The following is a 24,891-nucleotide window of genomic DNA, read 5'->3' on the forward strand; positions in this document are numbered from 1 at the left end:
TTTAAATAGGTATTTATTTGCATCTACATCCCCATCTGTCCCCGTTGCTACGTGTCCCGATTTAGCGGGGCCAAGGGGAACACGGAATTGGGGCAAAGCTTCTTGGGGAAAAAAAAGTTCTACGCCATTACAGGTGTCAAGTCTGTGCTTAAATATCAATGGACTTAGTTAAGGTAAGGAAGCGCATTCCCCCCCCCCCCCCCCCCCCCGCTAAACGTACACTGAGGGAGCTTGTGTGCTCACAATGTCCTGCTACCAAAAACTTAGCATTTGAGTGTTGCATTGAGGGAAATGTGGGATTGTTGTAATGGACACTGAAGTTCCCATGTGTAAACAGTAAACGGACACACAGAGAGAGGGAATGCTGTCCAGTGAGCAAGGGAAAAAAGTCTCTGTAAAAACTCCCGTTTTCAGATTCTGTGCAGCCCCCTCTCCTTCCCTCCTTCAGTCTCTTCCCTCGTTCCAAAAGTTCCGCGTCTTGGTAGTAAGGATACCTCTCTCTGTGCAGTGAAGGATTTAAAGTCATATGTACAAATGCAAATCAAGTCTTAGTGATTCTATTATAAGAGCTCCAAAACAGAAAGGCTCCCTTTCCCCCCCCCCCCCCCCCCCTCTCCCGCAGCAGTCGGGGGAACACCGCCACGGGCCTCGCAAGCTGAAGCAAGAAGTCTCTCCCGCTGACACAAACTGAAATCTGCAGAAATAAATTACGAGGAAACATTTATAATTCATATATACATCTGTGTGCACGCCCACTTCCGCCAAACCCGTTCCTCCACCCGATCCTCTAATTCCGTTGGACAATCACTTTGATTGACATTATCAGGCGGGAACCCGAAAACAGACGGCAGGAAGTGAGTGTGCCGGAGGAGCCGGGAAGCGAGGGGCGGGGGCAGGTTCCCCAGGACCTCCGGTCAACGGGACTGCAGTGTAAAGTTGACGTCTGGCAGGCAGACTCTATTTTTCCCCATAGTGCAGCGGGTTTAAAAGTCCCCTTTTATTATTACACTAAAAGCCCAGGGGCCAGTCTGTCGAACCCTGCTCTCAGAGGGCACACCCCCTCCACACACCCACCCCAATGCTCTACCATATATATTTTTTCCAGGGAGCACACCAATGCAACCCAATTAGTAGATGTGCTTCTACATTATTTTTTCAAGTTAGCACAAAAACTATTTTCAGGAACAATTTCTCCTAAAATGGGAGAGCTGCACGGCCCAGCCCCCCGTGGTGGGCTCAGCCCAGCAGCAGGCCCGACAGGGCGTTGAGGTCCCTCATGTAGGGGTTCTCGCTGAGGATGCGGTCGATGCGGGGCTTGTGGTCGGGGAAGATGTCGTACAGCTTCCTCTTCAGGTCAGCGGTCTCGCCGGGCGTGCGCTGGGCCGGGGGGGAGGGGTTAGAGGGCCGGGGCGGGTACCAGTCGGGGGGCCCGGTGTGGGGCCAGCGGGTCGGGGGCCTGGTTTGGGGGGCCAGAGAGGGGCGCGGGGCCGACTGCAGGGCTTGGACGTAGACCGGAGGAGTGACGCGGAGCTCCGGTCTGGAGGGGGCGGTGACTGGGCTGAGCCTGGGGGAGAGAGACCTCACAGTCAAGCAAGAGAGAGAGAGAGACAGGGCCTCCTGTTTAAAAGCCTCCCGTACATTACTGACAATTCTCACCCATGTTCAGAAACTAAATTCCTCTTTCATATGACTTGCGCACACACACACACACACACACACACACACACAGACACCCAAACACACACACACAGTGGACGCAGACGCAGACGCAGACAGAGACACACACACAGACACACACCTGAAGTCCTTGTGTAAGAAATCCTCCAGCTGGGGGCCGTGCTTGCCGAGGGGATCGTCCGGGATGAGGAAATGGTCCTCCACAAAGGTGAACTGCAGCAGCCTGCAGAAACACAGCGCTGAGCCTGAGTGCGTGTGGTCACTTTCCTCATTTCCTGCTCTAGTTGCAAAACGTTGCTCACTAACACCAGTGCTGTTGGGTCCAGTGGAGGCATTTCAGCCAATGCAATCAGATGCACTTCCAATGCAATCAATGGTAAATTCTGTTTTTTCCCCCACAAGAAAATAGTCGCAATAGGCATTTCCTTTCTTAGTCCAGTATCCCCCCATCTGCCGATTTGTAAAAATGGTGTTATTTGGACAATATTTTTATATTCTGAGGAGTCTGTATCTCTATCTCTGACGCTTAGTGTGAAACCAGGACTCGGCTGGACTTCACAACCATCACGCACACACACCCTTCTCTCTCTGGCTCCAGTGAGTGACACACAGGCCTGAAAGGGCTCTCCTGCGCTTTCAGAAAGCTTTTCCCCAGCCCATGGGAAGTCTTGGCCCATGTATTTCCAGTCCAGGGCAGGAGCACAGCACGGGCTTGTGGTTATGCCCCTCACCTCTCTTTGATGATTTGTCTCCAGGCCTCCGACGTGTCCACAAAGTCCCGCAGGTTGTCATTGGTTACGATGACCCCACCCGTCTTCTCTGCTAGGTGGAGAAGGAACCTGGCAGTGCGAGGGGGTCAGGTAAGCTCAGAGGCCAGAGGGAGATTATCAACACGGGGAGTGGAGTTTGGGATGTAAGAAGGTAACAGGTATTTGGCAAAGTATGACAGGGTGAGTTGGGTTGAGTTTGGGGTGTGAGAGGGTGAGTTGGGTTGAGTTTGGGGTGCGAGAGGGTGAGTTGGGTTGAGTTTGGGGTGTGAGAGGGTGAGTTGGGTTGAGTTTGGGGTGTGAGAGGGTGAGTTGGGTTGAGTTTGGGGTGTGAGAGGGTGAGTTGGGTTGAGTTTAGGGTGTGACAGGTTGCTGTGGGTTGAGTTTGGGGTGTGAGAGGGTGAGTTGGGTTGAGTTTGGGGTGTGAGAGGGTGAGTTGGGTTGAGTTTGGGGTGTGAGAGGGTGAGTTGGGTTGAGTTTAGGGTGTGACAGGTTGCTGTGGGTTGAGTTTGGGGTGTGAGAGGGTGGGTTGGGTTGAGTTTGGGGTGTGAGAGGGTGAGTTGGGTTGAGTTTGGGGTGTGAGAGGGTGAGTTGGGTTGAGTTTGGGGTGTGAGAGGGTGAGTTGGGTTGAGTTTGGGGTGTGAGAGGGTGAGTTGGGTTGAGTTTGGGGTGTGGGAGGGTGAGTTGAGTTGAGTTTGGGGTGTGAGAGGGTGAGTTGGGTTGAGTTTGGGGTGTGAGAGGGGGAGTTGGGTTGAGTTTGGGGTGTGAGAGGGGGAGTTGGGTTGAGTTTGGGGTGTGAGAGGGGGAGTTGGGTTGAGTTTGGGGTGTGCGAGTGGGGTGTAGCATGGAGAGCATGAGGGACAGAGGGGTGTAGTTTGACGTGGTGTGTGCGGGAGGGGTACCTGTCGTCATGGGAGCAGATCCGCTGCCCACACACCTCCCGGGACGGGGTGAAGGACAACAGCCGCAGGTCCTCCAGCTGGCCGAGGAAGTGCTGCTCTGTGGAGACAGGAAACACACACACACCTTTACACACTGCAGAGAACACACACACACACACACACACACACTGCAGAGAACACACACACACCTTTACATACTGCAGAGAACACACACACACACACACACACACACTGCAGAGAACACACACACACCTTTACACACTGGAGAGAACACACACACATACACACACACACACACTGCAGAGAACACACACACATACACACACACACTGCAGAGAACACACACACACACACACCTTTACACACTGCAGAGAACACACACACACACACACACACACACACACACCTTTACACACTGCAGAGAACACACACACACACCTTTACACACTGCAGAGAACACACACACCTTTATAAACTGCCGAGAACATTACAACCATGTATTTAACAAGCTGTGCGCTACAGAAGGATGTTTAAGATTAATTCCCTTCTTGTGATAAACTCATGAAAGGTCAAGACTCGCAGAACAGGCATTTGCTAATTTAACAGAACGTTCTCAGAAAACAAATGAGCATTTCAGGCGGTGAGAAGAACTGGTCGCCCCGCTCCATTTTACTGCAGGAAATGGGAGCGGACATTTTTGGGAAATTCCAGGATTCCGGCTTCTGTTCATGTGCCTAATGCACTCACACTCGTGCGCACACACACACACACACACACACACACACACTCTTGCGCACACACACGCTCTCACACACACACACACACACACACACACACTTCAGCCCACCTGTGACGCTGGGGTCTCTCTTCTGTCTCCACTGCGGCACGAAGACGGTGATCTCGCGGTGGCCTCGCTTCCAGAAGGTCTCCACGGCGATGGCGATCCCACGGCAGGAGAAGAACCGGTGAAGTCCATGCCTGCGAGGGTCAGGGTTCAAGGGTCACGCACGAGGCCAGTTTCCATAGAACTACTGCGAGCAACAGGGGTCAATAAACGATGACGCTGACAGGTGTCAGAATGTCCCTCTGGGTGCAAGTGTCCGCATGTGCGTGTACATGTAAATGGTAGATTGGCATTGGTTGGCATTTATATAGCGCCTTTATCCACAGCGTTGTACAATTGATGCTTCTCATTCACCCATTCACACACACACACCAACCAGCTCGTCAGGAGAAATTGGGGGTTAGGTGTCTTGCTCAGGGGCACTGACACACCCGGGGCGGGATGGACTGCCAGATGACAGCTCTTAGCTCCTGAGCTAATTGTTTCCCCTATGTGCATGCGCATGTACATTTGTGTGTGTGTGTCACGAACCAGCGTGTAGGCAACACGCTTGCCTGCTTACGCAACACAGTTCGGATCAAACCAACAGCGAAAAGCAAGATACTCGAGTGGAGAAGCTTTACCAAGAATATATTTGCTGAGAGCACCAGGATTCAAATCTCGAGAACCCTCTCCACTTGTCAAACAAAACAAAAAAAACGTGTAAAACAAGAAGTGATAGACGGATTGACTGAGGGACGGAGAGACACGGTTCAGTTTCGGCGTCAGAAGCCGACGCAAGATCGCACGGAACTTCCCGTCTGGGGGGAGAGCGTGACGTCAGGCAGGAAATGAGCCAAAACAGTACCACACCGCGCCAGCGCAAAAATCTTCCCGAGACCCTGGGCTGGGCGGAGAAAGAGCACCTGAACCTCAAAGCGCTGCTAAAGTCCCAGCCTGAATGAAGACACGGTCATCTCTGACCGGCGCCTCGGCCTGCAGTCCGATTGGCCGCTGCGGCCGAGGGGCTTTTTCCTGCCGCTGATAGGCCGATTGTGCGGATGCTTATCAGACCCGCCGTGATCAAATCTTCACCACTTTGCTACTCTACAGGATCTAGATGCAGAGCCGAAAACCACTGCAGTACATGCTTTGGTGTACAAACACTTAACATAATTCATTTTATGTCTTATTTAATCACTGATTAATCTTGTTAATCTGTTTTTCATTTCATAAAAATGATAACAGGTGGCCTTTACCTTGCAATTTCCAAGATCTGAAAGCACTAATTTCTCAGTGAATGGAATAAACTCACTCACCCCCCCCATGCCTATCCCCAGGGTGACGCAAGGCAGCTATTTTACACCAGAACACTCACATTAAACGGGCGGAAATGTATTACATGAAATGTGCTAAAACAGTGTTAATGGTTCAGTAAGAAATGAGCTGAGCTGACAGGGCCATGCATTCTGTTTAAAGCAGCGAGGACTGGAAAGCACACATTCTGAGAATAAGAACCACACTTTCACAGTGTGTGCACTCTGGGTGCTCAAAGCAAGAATCAGCCCATCAATCGCATCTTGTAGTGGAGTTCCCCTGTAATGGAAAGAGGATATCTGCAGAATGAATACAGAACAGGGATATTAGCCAACAGGGAACAAACTGGCTAGTGATTCAGAGGAATGGGAATTCTGGGATGACATCATAGGACTGCTCACCAAGAGAAGAGCATGAGAGCATGACACCTCACTGACACAAATGGACAAGTGTACACACTCTCCCTCCCTCCCTCCCTCCCTCTCTTTCGCTCTTTCTCCCCCCCTCTCTCTCTCACACACACACACACACACACACACACAGACAGATATATGCATAGACACAGACAGACAGACAGACAGACAGACAGACAGACAGACAGACAGACAGACAGACAGACAGACACACACACACACACACACACAAAATGTCCACATGTGCCAATTCCTGGAAGAAGAAAGAGGACATGAGAAAAGCTGAAGAGTGTGAATGGAAGTGAGATTGAGGCCCTGTGAACCAGAGGAAGCGGCTAATCAGAGCGAGTGAGTCAGGGGCCAGGCCCCGCCCCCTGCAGCGAGGCTGCAGCCCCACACACTCACTGCACCTGCTATTTGGGTTCGCCCCCACATCTGCACATGCCTCCACACCCGTGCGGGTTACGGGAAGCGTGTGCCGAGCGCACTGGGGCCGAGTCGGAGCTGCCCGAGGTCACGAATACACCTCCATCAGACAATCACATCCTGTACGCTCACCTAAATGTGTACAGTCACACACTCAAACTCCCTCATTCTCAACCCTACTGTAATTCTCTCTCGCCCTCTCATGTGCGCCCGCTCACACACACAGACAGACACAGACACAGACACAGACACAGACACAGACACACAGACACAGACACAGACAGACACAGACAGACAGACAGACAGACAGACACAGACACAGACACAGACACAGACACAGACACACAGATACACAGACACACTCACACTCACACTCACACTCACACTCACACTCACACTCACACTCACACTCACACTCACACTCACACACACAGAGAGACACACACAAACAGACACACACAAATAAGCTTTCAGGCAAATGGGCTTCACTCTGCTGTCAAAAAAAAAGTTTTCAAACTGCCCACCTGGCCATCTCTCAAATTTAATTATGGTTATGAAATGCCATTTTGTGATGACACCCACAGGTGAGACCGCATGCGGTGCAACTGCAATGTTGTGCTAGAGCCACAGAACTTCAAGCTCTGCGTTCCGGCGGATTTTGTTGGTTGATTGCGCTGCATCCTGCTGGTCAAGATCACAGTGTGAATTTTCTGGAAGGCAGAAACGCAGGCTACGGGCCTGGCCAGACGGGTAAAGTACCCGCTACCACAAGCGCCACCAGAACACCCAAACAACGGCCAAGCTGGAATGATGAATTTTCTTGGCGGGAAAGCACAGTGACTGCTTCACATTCTGCACTGGGTACGCAGAATTTCCGACCGACCGTTACAAGTGAGCGACACAATTCAATCAGCACAACTAAGTCAACGCTAAGCCATTCTAGTCTCAGGGAATGAGCACCATATTTTCCACAAGGGCCGTCTGCCATCCAGGCGAATACACGTTTCCAGCCGGCAAACCAATGATGCCCAATGAGGTTGCTTGCAATGGGCAAAAATTTTGCTTCAAATCATTAGTTACATTACAGGTATTTAGCAGACTCTTTTATCCAAAGCAACTGATTGGACTAAATGGGCCAATCCCGTTAAGGGCCTTGCTCAAGGGCCAAACAGCTGCACAGATATTGATGATTGGTTAACTGGGGACTGAACCACCAACCTTTCAGGTCCCAGTCACGCACCGTAGCCACTAGGCTACATACAAAAATCTTTTTCTGACTTTTCTCAGATTTTGCTGACACTAACGCCTTTGAACCTTTCTTGTGAAGCCCTGGCAAGCCTTGAAACACTGCAGATCACAGTCATTACCAAGCAGTGCGTGCGTGCAGGAGATACAGGTTGCAAAGTGCACCATCACATTTACTGGAAAGTGTTTGCCGCCCCCGCAGTGACACCTACACCCATCCTCTCTGTACCTGATGTCGGGGTGACATCGCGTACGGAGGTGTGCTATACCCGTCCCGAGAACATACGCACAGGCTTTGCCAGATTATCACCACGACACGCAGACACCTTAAATTCACAAGTAGCTGGTGACACATGGGATCATAACGCTTCTCTCTCCCAGTGCCCCTGCCCCCCGCCCCGGGTGGATGAGGATTGAGAGAAAACCCCAGCGCAGCCCTTTTGGTTTCGATGATTATGAAACTGAAACAGTAAAAGTACAGTATGACCCAGGGCTGGGGTCGGTTCCTTTTCAGAAAAGTTTTGATTCCGCCCCCCCCCCCCACATTTTGGCCTGTAGTGAAATGCATGCTAATTTTCACTGGGGAGGAAAAGTGGGATTCATTTGATATGTGGATGTTCTACGGCCCTCCCGATGTTTAATACTCCAACAATAAATCTGCAGGGACCATGTTAACGTCCAATTCTTCCAGCGCAACTACTGACTCACTGCAGAGATCTGCACACACTCATTCTCAGCCAGGAGCATCAACACCATCAATTAATCCTGTTATTTTGATGCCATCGGCGCAAAACCCAACAAACAAGGACTGAATTTGACAATGTTTGCTATGTTCTAATTTAAAGCCCATCCAAAAAAAGGATTGCTATTGGTCAGAAAGCACGGAAAAGGATTCCAATTGGTGTAAAAGTGAGTGAGTGGCTGTTGCCGGGCGGGGTGAGAAGGGACGGCAGACTCACGTCATGGCCACGTTGCTGCCGTCGATGATGATGTGGCGGAGGCCCGGGTTTCCGGTCTCGTTCTGCAGGGTGAGCCGGTAGGGCGTGCGCAGCGACTGCTGGAAGCGGGACACCCCTGTGAGGGGCGCAGCCTTTGGGGGCTGGGGAACGGGGCTGGGGGCCGGGCCGGGGGTGGGGGTGGAGGAAGGGGGGAGCCGGGGCGGCCCCACGGTCTGGTAAGAGCAGCCGGGGCGCTCCAGAGTCTGGGGGGGCCGCTGGGTGGTGCTGCGGAGGGGCGTGACGCTCTCCACCCGTTCGGGCCCCAGGGTCCTCGTGCTGCCCCGGGACAGGTAGTCCATCTTGGCCACGGCGAAGTTGGGCCTCGTCGCCGGCCTGGACGCCGGCCGGACCCGGGTGGCCACCAGCACCCTCTCGCTGTCGTCGTCGTCCGGGATGGTGATGATCTCGCGGGGCCTCCTCGGGGGCCCGGCCGGGTGGGCGTGCACGACTCCGCCGTGCGGCTGGAGGTACAGGCCGTTACTGTCGGGGTGGATGTTCTCTTTGGACTTCACCTCCACGTGCGCCCTGCTGTGGGCCCTGTCCTTCTCCCTGCCCCGAGAGGAGGATGAGGACGAGGAGGCGGAGGAGGAGGAAGAGGGGATGGCGGCAGGCTGGCAGGAGGGGCTGGGCGTCCTGGGCTCTCTTGTGCGCACCCCCGCCCCCGCTCCCGCCCGCTGACTCTCCTCCACGATGCGCTCCAAGAGCAGGAAGGTGTCCTCCTCCCTCTGCCCCGCCTCCTTCACTACCCTCTCCACCACCTCCTGCTGGTAGCCCATGGTCCTGAAGAAGTTCACCAGGCACTTGAAGTTAGTCTCGGGGCTGACGCCGTCGGCGCCGTCGTCCGAGAGCTCGCTGGAGTCCAGCACCACCACCTCCTCGTCCGCTTTGGGGGCGGCGTTGTTGTGCTGCTTGCCCCGGCCCTCGCCGCCGATGCAGCACCAGTCGGTCTCCAGCTCCTCGTCGCGCCGCTCCTGGGAGAACTGCCGCTTGGTGTCGCGCGCCTCGCTCTCGGAGGACCGCCGCTTGTGGCAGGGCCGGCCGTTCACCACCACCTCCGCCCCGGCGCCCACCTTGTCCTCGAAGGACGCGTCCAGGATGCGGTTGGACAGCTCGGTGACGGGCGTGCTGGTGCGGGAGCGGTCCAGCGGGTCGGGGGGCGGAGGGTCGGGGGGCGGGTTCGGCGGGCGGGGCGGGGGCGAGGCTCCGCAGGCCAGGCTCAGCAGCTCCTCCTTCAGGGCGCTGGGGAGCAGCAGGAGCTCCATGGCGTACTTGTCGGCGCGTTCCTCCACGAAGGTCTTGAAGGCCCGCTTGACGGCGGGCTCCGTGTCTCCGGGCAGGCTCTTGTTCTCCTGGAAGAGCGCCACGAACTGCTGCACGCGGCTCTGCGCCATGACGACGGCCTCCGCCCCGCCCAGGAGGCGGAGCCGGCCCGGCTCCAGGACCGCCACCTCAGCACTGGTGTCCCGGAGGAGCTGATCCAGGAACAGGCCCCGGGCGCCCACGAAAATGCAGTGCATGTCCACTGGGTACACCTCCAACTGCTGGTGCTCTGGGTCGCACAGCCCCTTCACGTACTCCTGCAACAACAGCACAGTGTCAGAAAGAACAGGGAACAGCCATATCTACCACATCTATCAAAGCTTCCAGAAATAGGAAAGACCAATCATTCCTATATAAGCCCTTTGCTACCAGCTCAGGGGAGTGAACACAACTCAGCGTTCTGCAGAGAAACACTCCTGGGGTCAGCCAGAGTGGAGGCGGAGGAGACCCAATCATACACATATGCAGAGAGCAAGTCACGAGCCCCCTCATGGCCAACATGGAGCGCACAAATAATGAACACTACTTTGCCCAGAACTTCATGCCACCCAGATATCCTTTGACAAGAAGCCAATCGGGTGCCGGATCTCATCCGGACCCATTCTGAGAGCATGGTGCATGAATTGAGCCCATTTAGGTTTTTCGTTTTAACGCCCCAGGGCAGCCCCCCATGTTTCAGCAGTGCCCGTCCCACAGGAGGGTATGAGGTGTTCATAACGTCCTGGGTTGCTCTCAGGACCTGTCTTTTTCTCATTAAACCGGCTGCATTGAAATGGAATCGACCCCAAAAGTGCAGTCAACCCCAGTCAACCGCCTCACCCCGGAGTCAAAAAAGAAACACAATCCCACGGACACCGTTTGACTGGGCTGTACTCTAAGTCGGGGAAAAGTTACGCAGGAAGTAACGACTGTACTGAGCTCAACGTTGCCCGTCCCACACTGTACTAGTGCGGGTCACCATCTTCAGTATGACTCAGGGAAAAATACACACCAGTGCCTGATAATGTGTTTGCTCCGATAAGGGTTAAATGGGAGCACAGTACAGTTGAACAGAATAAGGATTACTAAGAATACCATCCAGTTTTAAAATGGCAGGCACGTAATTTCCATTAGAGAAGTTAAAAATACAAACTGATCTAATATTCCTAATCCTCCTACCTGGACATTCCAAACCCAAATCTCAAATTAGTTAAGCCAAGCTGAAAAATACTGCAGGTGTCCGAATTTACGTTTTTGTCTAGGCAAGGGCAAGTAAACATGTAAAATTCACAAGCAATTTTTTTTTGATTTTTTTTTTTTTTTTTTACAATATTCACAAGCATAGTTTAATTTAAAAACGTTTAGTACGCTTATAGCCACACAGCAAATCATAGGCCTGTTAGGTCCATTAATGGGTACTGTGGACAGTGAGTGCCATATTACCATTCCCAGATCTCATCACCGAAAGCATATAACTAAGTTACGCTTTCAGAAAAAATTACTGCCCGCATTTTACACTTGTTGCGTGTTAATTTCAGACCCTGCTGGCTACTAAATGACCCTCTACTTCACACCCAAAGGAATGACTCAGAAATTCCAAGTTTGCAGATAATTGGCCAATTATGGTAATATGGTAATATGGTATGGCCGGGGCCCAATTTTTTAAACAGGAACAAAAACCATTTACAGCTGAATCTTAGAATATGACAATACCTGTACAATCCTGTACGATACATAGGAAGTCATATGTTGGCTGGATAATAGGGTTGGACATTTTGATTGCTTTCAGTGCTTGAGTACCGAAGGGAATTTCTGCAGAGTATTCGAGTACTCCTTTGCATTTGCAACATTACTAGTAGTGCAGACTGCAGAGAAAAAACGATCTGTATCCGGAGGTGAGTGGGTGGAAGTGTAGTCTATCTGTTCCTCACGCATTGTTATTTTAAAAACTGCATTGGTGATGGTGCCAAGAAATGCATTAAAATGCCTGCATTGTTGCGGGCAACAAATTAACATTCATTCCTGTTTGCTGCTCACAGTTCCCTACAAGTCTCATTTTCGGAACAATCTACGACCATTACTGGTCAACTTCAACAAGAAAAACAAGGGGAAAGGAGGAAAAGTGCAGAGACGGATTTATGTCACACACAAGAGCAGACATTCCGGATTCAAGTTTTGTTGTGCTGCTTGACGTTGTTGACGTTGCATTGTTACATTATGAGTTTTGGCTCATATGTAATAAGTGTTTCACTTCTTACGATCATATTTTGGGGATTTTTAAATTAAGAATACTACATTGAATGATAGCATTTTAATGCTATTTCAGTGACTTATTCACAGAATCAAGTGTGACTTCAGTCATTGCTTGTATCCTGAACATGTTTAAAACTCCACAGCTTTAGAACTACAACTGCTGCTGAAATGTGGACTGCACCTTATGCTGTTATAAACTATAAATTAAACGGCAAAACTACAACCCCAAATCAGAAAAGGTTAAAGCTATTGAAAATGCAATTTAAAAAGAAAGCAGTGACTTCTAAATTTACTTTGACTTGTATTTCAAAGCAGACAGCATGAACTCAAGATATTTCATGTTTTGTCTGGTCAACTTCATTTCATTTGTAAATATTCATCCATTCCTGCCATTCAGGCCTGCAACACAAAAAAGTTGATTGATAGTCGAAAAGTGATTTTGATAGGCGATTGTAATCATGACCTGGTAAAAAAGCAGCATCCAGGCAAGGCCTAGTCCTTCAGGAGCAAAGGGGTTCACCAGTTTGCCTACAAATGTGCAAGAAAATTATTGAAATATTTCAAAACAATGTTCCTCAAAGCAAGATAGGAAGGGATGGATATTTCACCCTCTACAGTGCATAACAGACTTAAAAGATCTAAGGAATCTGGAGAAATTTCAGTGAGAAAAGGGCAAGGGTGCAAGTATAAGTTGAATAACCGTGCTCTCCCATCCCTCAGACAGCACTGCATGAAGAACCGCCATTCATCGACAAGCCATACGACCACATGAGCTCAGGATTACTTTGGCAAACCTTTGTCAAGCACTACAATACGCAGTTATATCCGCAAATGCCAGTTAAAACTAAACTGCGCCAAAAGCAAGCCTTATGTTAACCGTGTCCAGAGGCTGAGAGGCATCTGGGATGGAGCATCACACAGTGGAAACGTGCATTGCGGTCAGACAAATCAGTATTTCAGGTCTTTTTTGGAGGAAATGGACGCCGTATGCTCCAGACCAAAGACGAAAAGGACCATCCAGACCAGCAACAAGTCCAAGTGTCATGGTATGGGGTTGTGTCAGTGCCCTTGGCAAAGGTGACTTACACTTGGTACATCTTTTCCAGGGACACCCATGCATATTTCAACAACACAATGTGAAACCACATTCTGCACACATGACAAAGTGGTAAATGCTTTTTGGAAATACGTTCAAAATTGAAGTTTCTTTTGAAAATACAATAAAATTGTAGGTAAAACGTCAAATAATGTGCCGTAATACAGGTCAAAGATCATTTACAAATCGCTGTTTTCGGTTTTTCTTTTCATTTAACATACTGTCCAAACCTTTTCTGATTTCTTAATTCACTGGTGATGCATTATCAAGTAGGCTATTTTTATTTGTGACTGTTTTTTCCCAACTTTTCTCCCAATTTGGTGGCCAATGTCTTCATTATCAATTCCCCTGCACTGCTGAGGAAACACTGCAACAACCCTACCCCCCAGCAGCCGGAAAGAGAATGACATGCCTTCTTCCAGCTGTGCCGTCTCTAGCCCCAGATTCCGAGGCAATCGGGGACGTTTCTTTGTGGCGATCCTCCCTCATGCACCAACCATACTCAGCCAGGACCGGCAAGACTGGTGTCTGAACCCCGGTCCTCTGTGGGCAGCTGCTTAAAACCAAAGTCTAATCCCTTAACCGCTGTGCCACCGTGGCAAATAGGCTCATTTTAAGTACAATAGTGAGTACTTCAGAACTCATGCCTGAAAGATTCACATTTTTGATACTACAGGCAAGAGCCACAAGCTATGTAAAGGGTGAATACATGCACAGCCAAACTGTACAGCTTTTGTGTTTGTGAACTGCTTTCTTGCTCCTGGGGGGTCAATAATGACCTTAGACAGACTACTACTTCAGAACTTCAACCGCAAATAACTGGTTTGCGTCAGAGTACACTCCCAGCGGTTGTGTTGTTTACAGGTTCTTACTAATGACACTAACACTGACTCACAGCCCAGCTTCCCACCGATGGCAAGGATTCCGACAGAATCTAATAACAATAACGTGGGAAGTAAGACTGATTTCAACAGCGAGTGGGACGGAGGGGGGAGAGTTTCTATCTATGGGACTGTGCTGGGTGAAGGGTGACTGCGGCCATGGAGAACGGTCCACGCTCCGCGCTCTATGACAGGCTGGGGTCGAGGCGTGTTTCCTGCGCTGCCGCGTGCCTTCACGTCACTTACGATAATTCTAGTGGAGAGCGTTTACCGACAGGTGACTGCGGGCGACTTCAGAGACGACTGGGAGCGGTGACTCACCTGCACTGGAGCGATTTACATACCACCACCGTTCTGAATCATTCTTAAATCAGACCGCATTATAGTAACCGATTAACACTCCCACCCGCTTGTGTGCGCACTCACAGACACAGGTGTGTCGTTCGTGCTCACAAATTGGGACTGCTTGTGGGGTGCATGGGGTTTTCCCCCGCCTTCAACACCGAGCAGCGCACTTAGCTAAAGCCAAGGCCTCCAGTGACTTTAGTATCAGAAACATACCTGCCAACAAACTGGTGGCAGTACATACCCTAATGACACAGACCAGACATGATAGCAGGTATAACTTGATATCCATGTGTAATTAGAAAGTTAGCAGTATTATGAACAGTGCTGACAGTAACTAAAGTTTTTTGACAAGTGGTAACAGCATGGTCGATATAAACTTTCTATGTATGAGAACTGTAGCTATGAGCGACAAGGGGATTTTAGCTCAAGCAGAGATGAATCAGCCAACAGGCTGGGACTTCCTGCAGGAAAGACTTCTACAGCAGTAATGACACAATCTAAATTCGTCCCTCTATGCGTTACGCATGGTTTGGCGATTGCGCACAGATACCAAAAGTAGGAAATAAAGAGACATAGAGATTGTGTCAGAAGGGTGGTTGGTGGGGTTTCCGTTTTTGTGTATTGTGAACAGGTCTAGCGGGGGCAACGCGTTTACTGGCACCAGTAACAGCGTTTTCCGCGTTGAGTTCAACAAAAGCAGTCGGTGCCAGTTCGGGGAGAAGGTGAACTCGACCAAACCTGCAGACCGTGAAGGCGGGGGCGGAGCTACGTTTTGCGTAGAGGGAAAGAGCCAGGGCAGTCCGAAGTTGTCAAAACTGTACTAGAGTCAAGGCAGAGGGAAATAACATAAATTACCAGGCAACGTTCCGTTCTAGACGGACTCAGTGTACTATGGTGCTTGTATGACTACCAAATTTTATGAGAGATCACAAATTACATGCAGCATACAAGTCTGTTGCACATACTTTCAGAGTGAGGAAAAAAATGTTGCCAGCCAGCATTATCAGCTTGCGCTGTGTAGCAGTGAGTCATAATGTAACCACTACCTATCTATTAGAACCACAATGCCTTGTGCTATATGGGTATTAACCAGTTAAATCAGAAGGAGATGGAGAATGATTACCCAACGCGGCATTCACACTGGGACATTCCACATAGCAAAGCAAACCGAGATAGCTAAGGAGGAAATACTGTTTGCTCTTGGGTTGGTATTTTAATAGCAACCCTGCAATACTTACTAGTATTAGTCATCTTGTGCGAATTAACAGTTTAGATAATGCAAACAAAAAGAACAATTACGTACATTAAACAGCATACAAAGGGTACTAACAGGAGAGTCGATCCGCAGAACCCTAATTCAAGTCCAACCATGTCCCATAATGTCACACTGCACTGCGATACCGACGGATGAAATGTTTAGGTTAGACAGCCTGACATTTAAACAATTGAAAGGCGCAATGAACCATTCGTTGTGTAACTGCTATTTGGTGTATTATTTCAAACTGCGTGTAACTTTACATACACCCAATATTGTTATGTAAGAGAAGCATGAACACGTAAAACGTTAACGTTACCTTAGCCTTTGAAACATCTTCTCTTTTTCCCTTAAGCTGAAGCCAAATTTGCCTGGAAGCTTTGGTGCCGTGGGCTCCGGTTGGGTCTAACAGGCCGATAATGGTGAACGCCACTTCAAAAACCTGCTCAACCCGGGGCTTGACGCATTTCAACTCGTCCTGTTTCGCCTCAGGAACTGTGAACTCATCCACTGTCAACACTTCTTGTTGCTGTTTTTTGACCGGCGCAGACAGTCTGGTTCCCGGAGGCTCCGAGCAGGTTAACTCGGTGATTCGCTTCATCCCGAGAAGGGGCCGCGTTGTTGACATTCGGTACTCGGTGGTTATTTCAGTGTTTATATTGCTTGTTAGTGGAGTTTTTACTCTTCGAAGCACTCAATAATGAACGAGTCGCTTTCTCCCTTCATTATTTTCACAAGAATTTCTTCCTCGTTCCTGTCTCCTTCGTAGCCCCTTTCGTTACCAAGTTTGCTAGCTAGCTCTCTCTCGTAGCTACCAGGAAAGTCCCAATGACGTCATCAAAATACGACCGCGGTGAAGTGTTTATCTCACATATCTCAGTAAGGTCTGACTATCAGCAGTACATCTTTTCGGTCTTGCTCAATATTATTGTGCAAGTTAACGAAAATTATTGCAATAATGTACTTTCCAAAAATAAAATAATATCCTAATCCTGATGTCATGTACTAGATTCTGATTTATTTATGTTTATAAAATAATAAAATTAGGCCTACCACCAGCACTTTCGATGTAAGAATACCACTACTATTTCAACCACGAAAACGCAACCTCTTCTAATGTCCTAATAGAATACTGATTTATAGGAATATTACATCACTAGGCCTACTCATATTCAAACTTCGAACTTAAATGGGCTAGATGTAGCAGTGCTATATATATATATACACACAAGTATTTTTAAGAACTGCTCGAATGCTACAGTACACTGATAAAGTTGGTGTGCAGTCCCCTAAATTACGGTAACATATAAAAAACAATCCGGATATAGCATAACAGCAGTGTGATGAAGCAGCAGTAAAATGTAATAATCTGATGCACAGAGTATCTCATAACTTTCCCCAGAGAGCATGACAAGTTGTGAAGGTGAAGACTACTTTTTGCGAACCGTTTCCTGTGAGCTTAATACTCTTCTAGAGTGATAATGATTGAACCGATGCAACGTATCAACCTATGCTAGAAAATAAACGATTTTCTTTTCGGGTGGATCGTTTTTAATACACGTCACAAAGCATGTGACCTTGACTCATCTGTGACAACCTGCCCATACAACTCAATGTTTTTTAAATCGAAGGTGAACTCAAAAGCATATTAATACAACTATAAAACAGATTTAATATGGTTAATTTCTGAACAGTTTATTGTTGCCAAAATCGATCGGGAGAGAGATCATTCTTTCGTTGGTCAAAGATGAATATTACCCACCAGAGATAAGAAAATTGAAGTTCGTCAACAGAAAGAAAATCACGGTGGATGTGCAATTTAAGTAGGCAAGATCTTGGAATATAAATGGAATATATACAAGTTCGGATCACTTTGTCATTGGTAAGCTTACTTTTAATGCGTTCTATCATATAACTCAGTGATAGGTAACCAATGAGCTGAAAAATCCCAAGGACCAGTTTTCGCAAGTGTAAAGTCCTAAACTAGCGTGCAACGAGGTAGTACTTTACAACAAAATCAGCTAAGAAATGTTTTGGCACCACGATTAGCACTTATATCCTAGCTAACTGGTTGTATCGTAACTCTTTTGGACGTACTGTCCTTACGAAGACAAGTAGATAATCAACGACGGAAACTTCCAATTGGCATACTAGCTAGTTTGCTAGCTAGATTGCTATCGAAATATCGTATCCATAAATGAAAGATCCATCGATCCATTGTCTTAACCCGCTTATCCTGAACACACACACACACACACACACACACACACACACACACACACACACACACACACACACACACACACACACACACACACACTGGAGCCTATCCCAGCATACATTGGACGAAAGGCAGGACTACACCCTGGATAGGTCGCCAGTCCATCTCAGGGCACACACAGCATTCACTCACACACTCATCCCCACGGGCAGTTTAGACTCTCCAATCAGCCTAACCTGCATGTTTTTGGACTGTGTGGGAGTAAAGTGGAGTACCCGAAGGAAACCCACGCGAGCACGAGATGAACATGCTCCACACAGAGAGGCCCCGTCCGACCAGGAGCCCAGGACCTCCAGTGCTACCCACTGCTCCATCCATGCCGCCCAATAAATGAAACATCTGCTTGATTACCGACTTGCAAAATGCCACGGTGTTACCGAAAAGTGAAGCTGTGTGCAGAAAATATGTTTTACCGTTAGTGACTGTGTGATTACACCTGCAGAGTGTAGGTATAGGCTATAGGACAGTTAGCTAGTTACGTTGTTAGCTTATTTCCGTTGCTTTTATGTTAGTAATTAATAAATCAAGAGTATTTGTAGGATTTAAAGTTATAGCTAACTAAGCAATGTGTGAACTGAAGTACAACTGGCTCAACCCAGTTGTACTTCATATGAAATCCCTTTATATGAAAACTAATTTCAACCACCGTGTTTAACAGCAAAAATGAATGCGTTGCTCTGGCCGCTTGTTCTCCCAACACGTCATCGTCAGATAAATTATCACATGATTAAGAACAACCCATAACAGGTTTCTTGAGCAGCCGATGAGAAAACAGTTCAAATATAGCAATTCACATTGAGAAATCAATATCTGATAAGGGATGTATTCAAACAATTGCGCCCCATAGCGGCAACAAAAGTCTGCCACTCCCCCATTACATTTTTCTTTTTTAGTCCAGTTTCACCTTTGAAGACAGTGCCCTCTTATGTCCTTTTCAGGAATGACACTTTCTTGTTTTTCCTCCAGCCAAGAACCGGATGCAATTTAACATTACATTATTGGCATTTTGGCAGACGCTCTTATCCAGAGTGACATACAGTTGATTAGACTAAGCAGGAGACAATCCTCCCCTGGGGCAATGCAGGGTTAAGGGCCTTGGTCAAGGGCTGTGCGGATCTTATTGTGGCTACAGCAGGATTAGAACCACCGACCTTGCATGTCCCAGTCATTTACCTTAACCACCCAATTTTAATGCCCGATATAATACGCTACAAAAATTCTGTATAATGTAGCCAACAGGTATTACTCAGTTATTATTTGGTTAAAGAGATAATCATGTGTCCACCACCCAATCTGTATAAACAGTCGTATGAGTTATTATTTATTTCATTTTGTATGTGCATTTTCAATTGTGCCCAGGATACAGCCTGGAGCTGCTAGTCATTAAGGGGGTTGGGGGGGGGGATCGCTTTACCTGATTTTGAAAAACTTCACAGAGAGTAGAGAAAGGGATAGAAAATACAAGTTGTGTGATAGGAATGTGATGTGATGTGATGTTGTGTGATGAGAGAGAAGTTGAAAAACTCGAGTAAAGAGAGGGAAGAGGCGGGGCTGTGGGAGGAGTGTGTGTGTGTGTGTGTGTGTGTGTGTGTGTGCCCGTGGTTAAAGAGAATCTGGATGTGTCCTTGTGTGGGTGAGGAATGCTGGATGAACATGTGTTGCAAGGAGAGGAGAGGGAACAGCGACAGGCCTATTGTCAGGCTTCAGGACCTTGAGATGGAGGAGACAGAGCAGTACAGACAAACAGCTCATTCAGAGCTACACTAAAAGCAGTGGCACAGCTGCCACTCAGTCTCAGAAACAAGAAAGCAAGGGTGTTCAGCACACACACACACATTCTCTCTCTCTTTCTCACTCTCACACACACGCACATTCTCTCTCACCCACACAAACACTTTCTCTCTCCACCAAGCCACATGCATGCACCCACAATAACCTATACATACTCCTACACACCTTGTCCATGTTTGCATTTACAAACACAAATGCGATATGCACACATAAACAAACACACACAAAGAAAAGAAATCAACAACTGCACAGCGAACGCTGATGAAGAAACCTTGGCGTGACTAAGCACATATTTAAAAACCTGACATTTTTATGATGGTTAAGAGCTGCTGTTTTACTCTGTTTCTCTATGTCCATTTCCTCTTGGCTTTCTGTGCTGTTTTAGTGGCCGGCTCTAGGTGGCACTGTCATCCTCGTAACCATCCATGAAGCATCCTGCAAGCCTACCCTCCCACCTTGGGAGAGTATCGACTAGAATGTAATGCTCAAATCAATATGTTTCATTATTTGGACCCCAGACCCACAGAAATGGGGCACATTTCCTTTATTAAAGTTCATTGAGGAGAAGTACTGTTGAACAAGAGGAGGCAGCGGGGATCCTGTGGGGAGATGACTGTAATATCTGTCCATGAGTGCGTCCTTCCTCCGCCTCCCCCCTCCCCATCACCCGCCGTGACCACCCCCCACACCCCATCGTAGCTGGGAAGGTGATGAATAGGGAGGACCCTCTGGTGCCCCCTGGAGAGCAAAGATAGAACAGCAGTGTATTAACAAACACAGAAGCCTCCACATCAGTCAAGTCACATTCTGTTCATGTCACGTTTAATGCCAACTGTCAATCTGCCCAAGAGAGCTTGCTACCTGCCTATCATCCTGTCTCACTCCCCCCTCTCTCTCTCCTGTACTTCCTCACTCTTTCTATCAATCCATTGAGAATCATGCTTACCCATCCTTCTATAAATCTACCCATCTACCTGTCTGCCAACAAATCAATCTCTGCAGTCCATCTCCCTAGCAACGTACCAGTCTCTCTCTCTCCGAGTTTCTTTTCTACCTCCTCTACATCTTTGATATAGCTACCCACCAACATACAGACTTCCATTTCAGTCAATTTTCCGGGAAATCTCTCATTTGACCTGCCTGTATGTCTGTGTTCAAACCTTAATTCATGGCTCGTGATCCTGCCTGCGCAGGTCGATTGAGATGTTTTTTTTTCTTTCAGCAGTTTCCTGCCCTCAGTCTTTCACTGCGTCTGATTCCCTGGCTTCAGCTCACCCTGCCTTTTCTTTGTGAAACAAACGCAACCCGCTTGCTTGCCTATAGCACTGAGAAAACGCATTCAAGAAGTGAAACAGCTCCCCCGCTTATAGGCCTATATAGGTTTTTTTTCCCCAATGACTATCCTGTAAAAAGAAATCGTACAGTGAATTGGAGGACTTTGCGCGAAGAAAACGCGTCTCCAGAGACCGCAGCAGCGCGAGCCGGTTCTGAACGGAAAGAACGCGCGGATGAGCGGCCGCAGCTGACGGCTGCACATCTGCGGGGTGGAGAGGCACGCCGACCTGAGACACATGCTCCATCTTAGTTCCGCTTCGCCGGTCACTCCCGGCCGCAGCTGCGCGGACCGGACGGCGGCGATTGGCAAGAGTTCCCGCCGGTCATTAAACAACGGATATTAAGTGCCAGTTAACCTTCATATCAGTCACCTGAAAACGAGAGCGGGCCAAAGTGAAGGGAGGACAAAACGCTAGCACCGCAGAATATCACTGCGTCATAGGACACTGAGACAGTCTACAGCATCATTACACACACACACACACACACACACACACTTAATACTTTTATGTCCACATACAGGAAGCAACATCAAAGGACATAAAGAATGGAGACAGAATGATGGTATGGACACTTGCAGACTCATTATGGGCGTATGTAGAAGCACAACCTTTGTGGGTACTTATTATTGCTGACATAGAACAATATCTTGGCTGTTGCTTTGCCCACAATTTGAACATTCCAGCCTGGTGCAGACCTCTTAACACTAGTATGCGGATGTTGACAAGTCTACCAAAATATTTTTACCATACCTTAGTGAGGAAGGCCTTTCCTAGACTGGAGTCTAAAGAAAGGTCTACCTCCAGAACTGCTCTCTTCATCAAAACAACAACATCCGGAGAATTAGGAAACACATCATAATAATATTTAATCAGTATCATTATTGCAATGGTTGAATATGGTACAAATGGCTTGAGAATGCTTGTATATTCTCAGAGAAGGTGGATATATTGGTACATGGTCCTTCACTAACTTGCTACGTGCAACTCTTTGTATGCATAGCAGCCATTTAGAATAAGTGAAAGGGATTAAGTAACTTGATCATGATCTTGGTGCAAACAGTGAGTTAGCTGACAAACACACACACACGCACGCACACACCTGCCTGTTACTCTGTGTAATGTAAAAAGGGATAAGAGAGCCACAGCGTACGCGGCATCTTTCAGATCTCCTTCTATCGATTACCTCCCTGCAGCCTCCTGAGCCCAACCCCAATCGGCCCACCCAAACAACTCGTCCCCAGCAGGGGGCCACGCGAAAACATGAAACGACTGCAGCTCCGGCAAAGGACAGATTGGATTCTCTCTGCAGAATGAGGAAGAGGACACATGGAGGCCCATTGAAAACAGGAATTGACACCCAGATGAAAAGGGACTTGGCTGTCTGTTTGGATGGACAGTGATGGAGGACAGATCAGAACGGGGTAACGGGAGAGAGGGAGTGAGGTATTGTGGGTAATGAGCTGCTCCCCTGCCTAGCTTGGCACCACTGCTGTATGCCTCAGTATACTCTGATCCCCTTCTGCCCCCTGCCAATCATCTATCAATCTCAGCCCCTTAGATGATCTAAAGGCATGGAGCAGTAGCACTCTTGGGTATCCTTACAAACGTCTCTTTTAAGCTTTATACCCCTTTCAAATTTTCTCTCGAATTTCAATGCTAGGTCACTGGCCACGCTGATTGCTGCCACCTCTGCTATAAAACTGGGCAAAACATTGCGTGTTTTGGAGTGTACAGAAAGTCATCGCTTCTTTTCGTACCCATACAAGTCCACAAGCTGATCTTACAACACGTGAGTCAGAGGAGGACACTTCATCTGCCGCTTTAAGAAAGCAGGATGCAGTTGCTCGACTGACCAGCGGGGGTCACTGGTGAGCTGTTGCACATGGTCACCCCAACTGATAAAATCTCTCCCTCCCTGGGCAATACTGCTGCCAATTCTGCACAGTCCTGCTGGGCTACTGGCCAGAGTCGACACTGGCACGGTCTAGATTCAATACCAGACTGTGGGGCCCATCCACACAGTCCCCTTGTTAACTTCTGATGAGAAAACTTGTGTATCCAAATAATAATAATAATCTAATTTAGCTGATGCTTTTATCCAAAGCAACAGTTGATTACACTAAGCAGGGGACAATCCCTCCTGGAGCAATGTAAGTGCCTTGCTCAAGGGACCAACAGCTATGTGGATTTAATCATGGCTACACCAGGGCTTGAACCACCAACCTTCCAGTCATGGTCCCAGTCACTAGGCTACAGGCTGCCCCATAAAGCAAACCCCACATAGAAAGGCCCCAGTTGGGATTCAAACCCAGGAGATGGTGTTACCCACTGCAACCACGTGCCATGGGCCTGCTATACCTGTCACCTGCGGTGAATTAGCTAACAGAACAAAGGAGTGAAGGGGAGGGGTTAGCAGGGCAGCAAGGGTCAATGGAAACACTGAACATCTAGAAAGGAACAAAATAACAGGAGAGGGGATGCTGTGATGTTGGTGGACTTCATCCTGCTGTGGTGAGAAGGGGGAGCAGACTGAGACCGAAAGAGGACAGTGAGGGTGGGGTAAACCCCCTCCAAACCCCCCACCTACCTCTCAACACCATCACTATTGGTTGCATGTGGAGTGGAAAATAAATATATAAACACATAAAAGGCAGATCATGAATAATAAAACAGCCATAAATCCCATAATCTGGGGCAATGATTTATGAATTTACAGTGGCTGATGGGCCTGGCCACACTGTAAATATTCATGCGACAAGCGCTAAGCTTTATTTAATCGAGATTAATGGTAATGTGGCCAGGCTGGCTCATAACTGTCAAGCGTTATTATAGGCAGCTGGTTGAATGCAAATGTTATTTTGTGTAAGATTAGGGAGACAAATGAGCCTTTCCGGCAGTCAGACACTGCCAGTCCCACAGAACCAAACGCTTATTTTATTAGCGCTGGTTAGGGGAGAAAAGTGTCCAACTCACAACTCAATGTGAGGTCTGCTCAACACCATCCCCGCACTACAATTTCACCACTAATACTGCTACTATTACTATCATTATTACTGTGAATTCTGCTTCTGTTATTACTGCCACTATTCTCGTTACCATGAGTGATGCTAATGCTATACTAGTCTCATTAGCACTACTATTGCTATTGCCACGAATGCTGCGACTGTTCTTATGATTGTTATTACCGCTTAAGACAGCGTTTCTGCAACCGCCAATGTGCAATGGATGTCACTGTTTGCAGCAACATTCAATTTATACTCTGGGTGTTTATATATTTGACCACAGTCTACGTTGGGCACAATAGACCTGTCAGGGACGTTGTGATTTCAGTCGAGCAACACTTATAGTCGTTGGACTATAAACTGGCCGATATACTGCTGCCCATACTGCAACTACTACTCCTGTTCATATTACGACTGTTGCTATGATTATTACCACTAATCCTGCAGTTGCTATTACTACAGCTATTACTACCATTATTGCTGTTACTATTGTTATTACAAGTAATAACATGCCTGCTATTGTTGTAGGTATTACTAACTTTGTCACTGCTACTATTATTATTACCACAGTACTCGTGGTAGTAATACTGCTATTGTAAAGTTATTGTTGTTACTATCTCGATTACCAAGAGCAGCGTACATTCCTGAGGCAACCGAGTACTATTGCGATCATTACTGCTATGAATGCTATAGTTGTATTATTGCTACCAATACTATTACATTGACTAATTATTATAGTGTTATCCATGCTACTGCAACAAACTCAATTGCTGTTGCTGT

General features: G+C 48.0%; 1 protein-coding gene across 1 annotated transcript; it reads right to left on the reverse strand.

Annotated features, from left to right (window-relative positions):
* Positions 1-606: 606 nt before the first annotated feature.
* Positions 607-16,543, reverse strand: n4bp1 (nedd4 binding protein 1). The gene is made up of 7 exons (XM_061247134.1): positions 16,020-16,543; positions 8,530-10,145; positions 4,194-4,324; positions 3,347-3,443; positions 2,409-2,516; positions 1,799-1,900; positions 607-1,564 (listed from the first exon to the last, which is right to left on the reverse strand). The coding sequence occupies exons 1-7, from the start codon at positions 16,326-16,328 to the stop codon at positions 1,237-1,239; spliced, it is 2,691 nt and encodes an 896-aa protein (XP_061103118.1). The 5' UTR covers positions 16,329-16,543; the 3' UTR covers positions 607-1,236.
* Between the last annotated feature and the right edge of the window lie 8,348 nt (positions 16,544-24,891).

The sequence above is a fragment of the Conger conger genome, chromosome 6, assembly GCF_963514075.1.
Source record: "Conger conger chromosome 6, fConCon1.1, whole genome shotgun sequence".
NCBI classification, from domain to species: domain Eukaryota; kingdom Metazoa; phylum Chordata; class Actinopteri; order Anguilliformes; family Congridae; genus Conger; species Conger conger.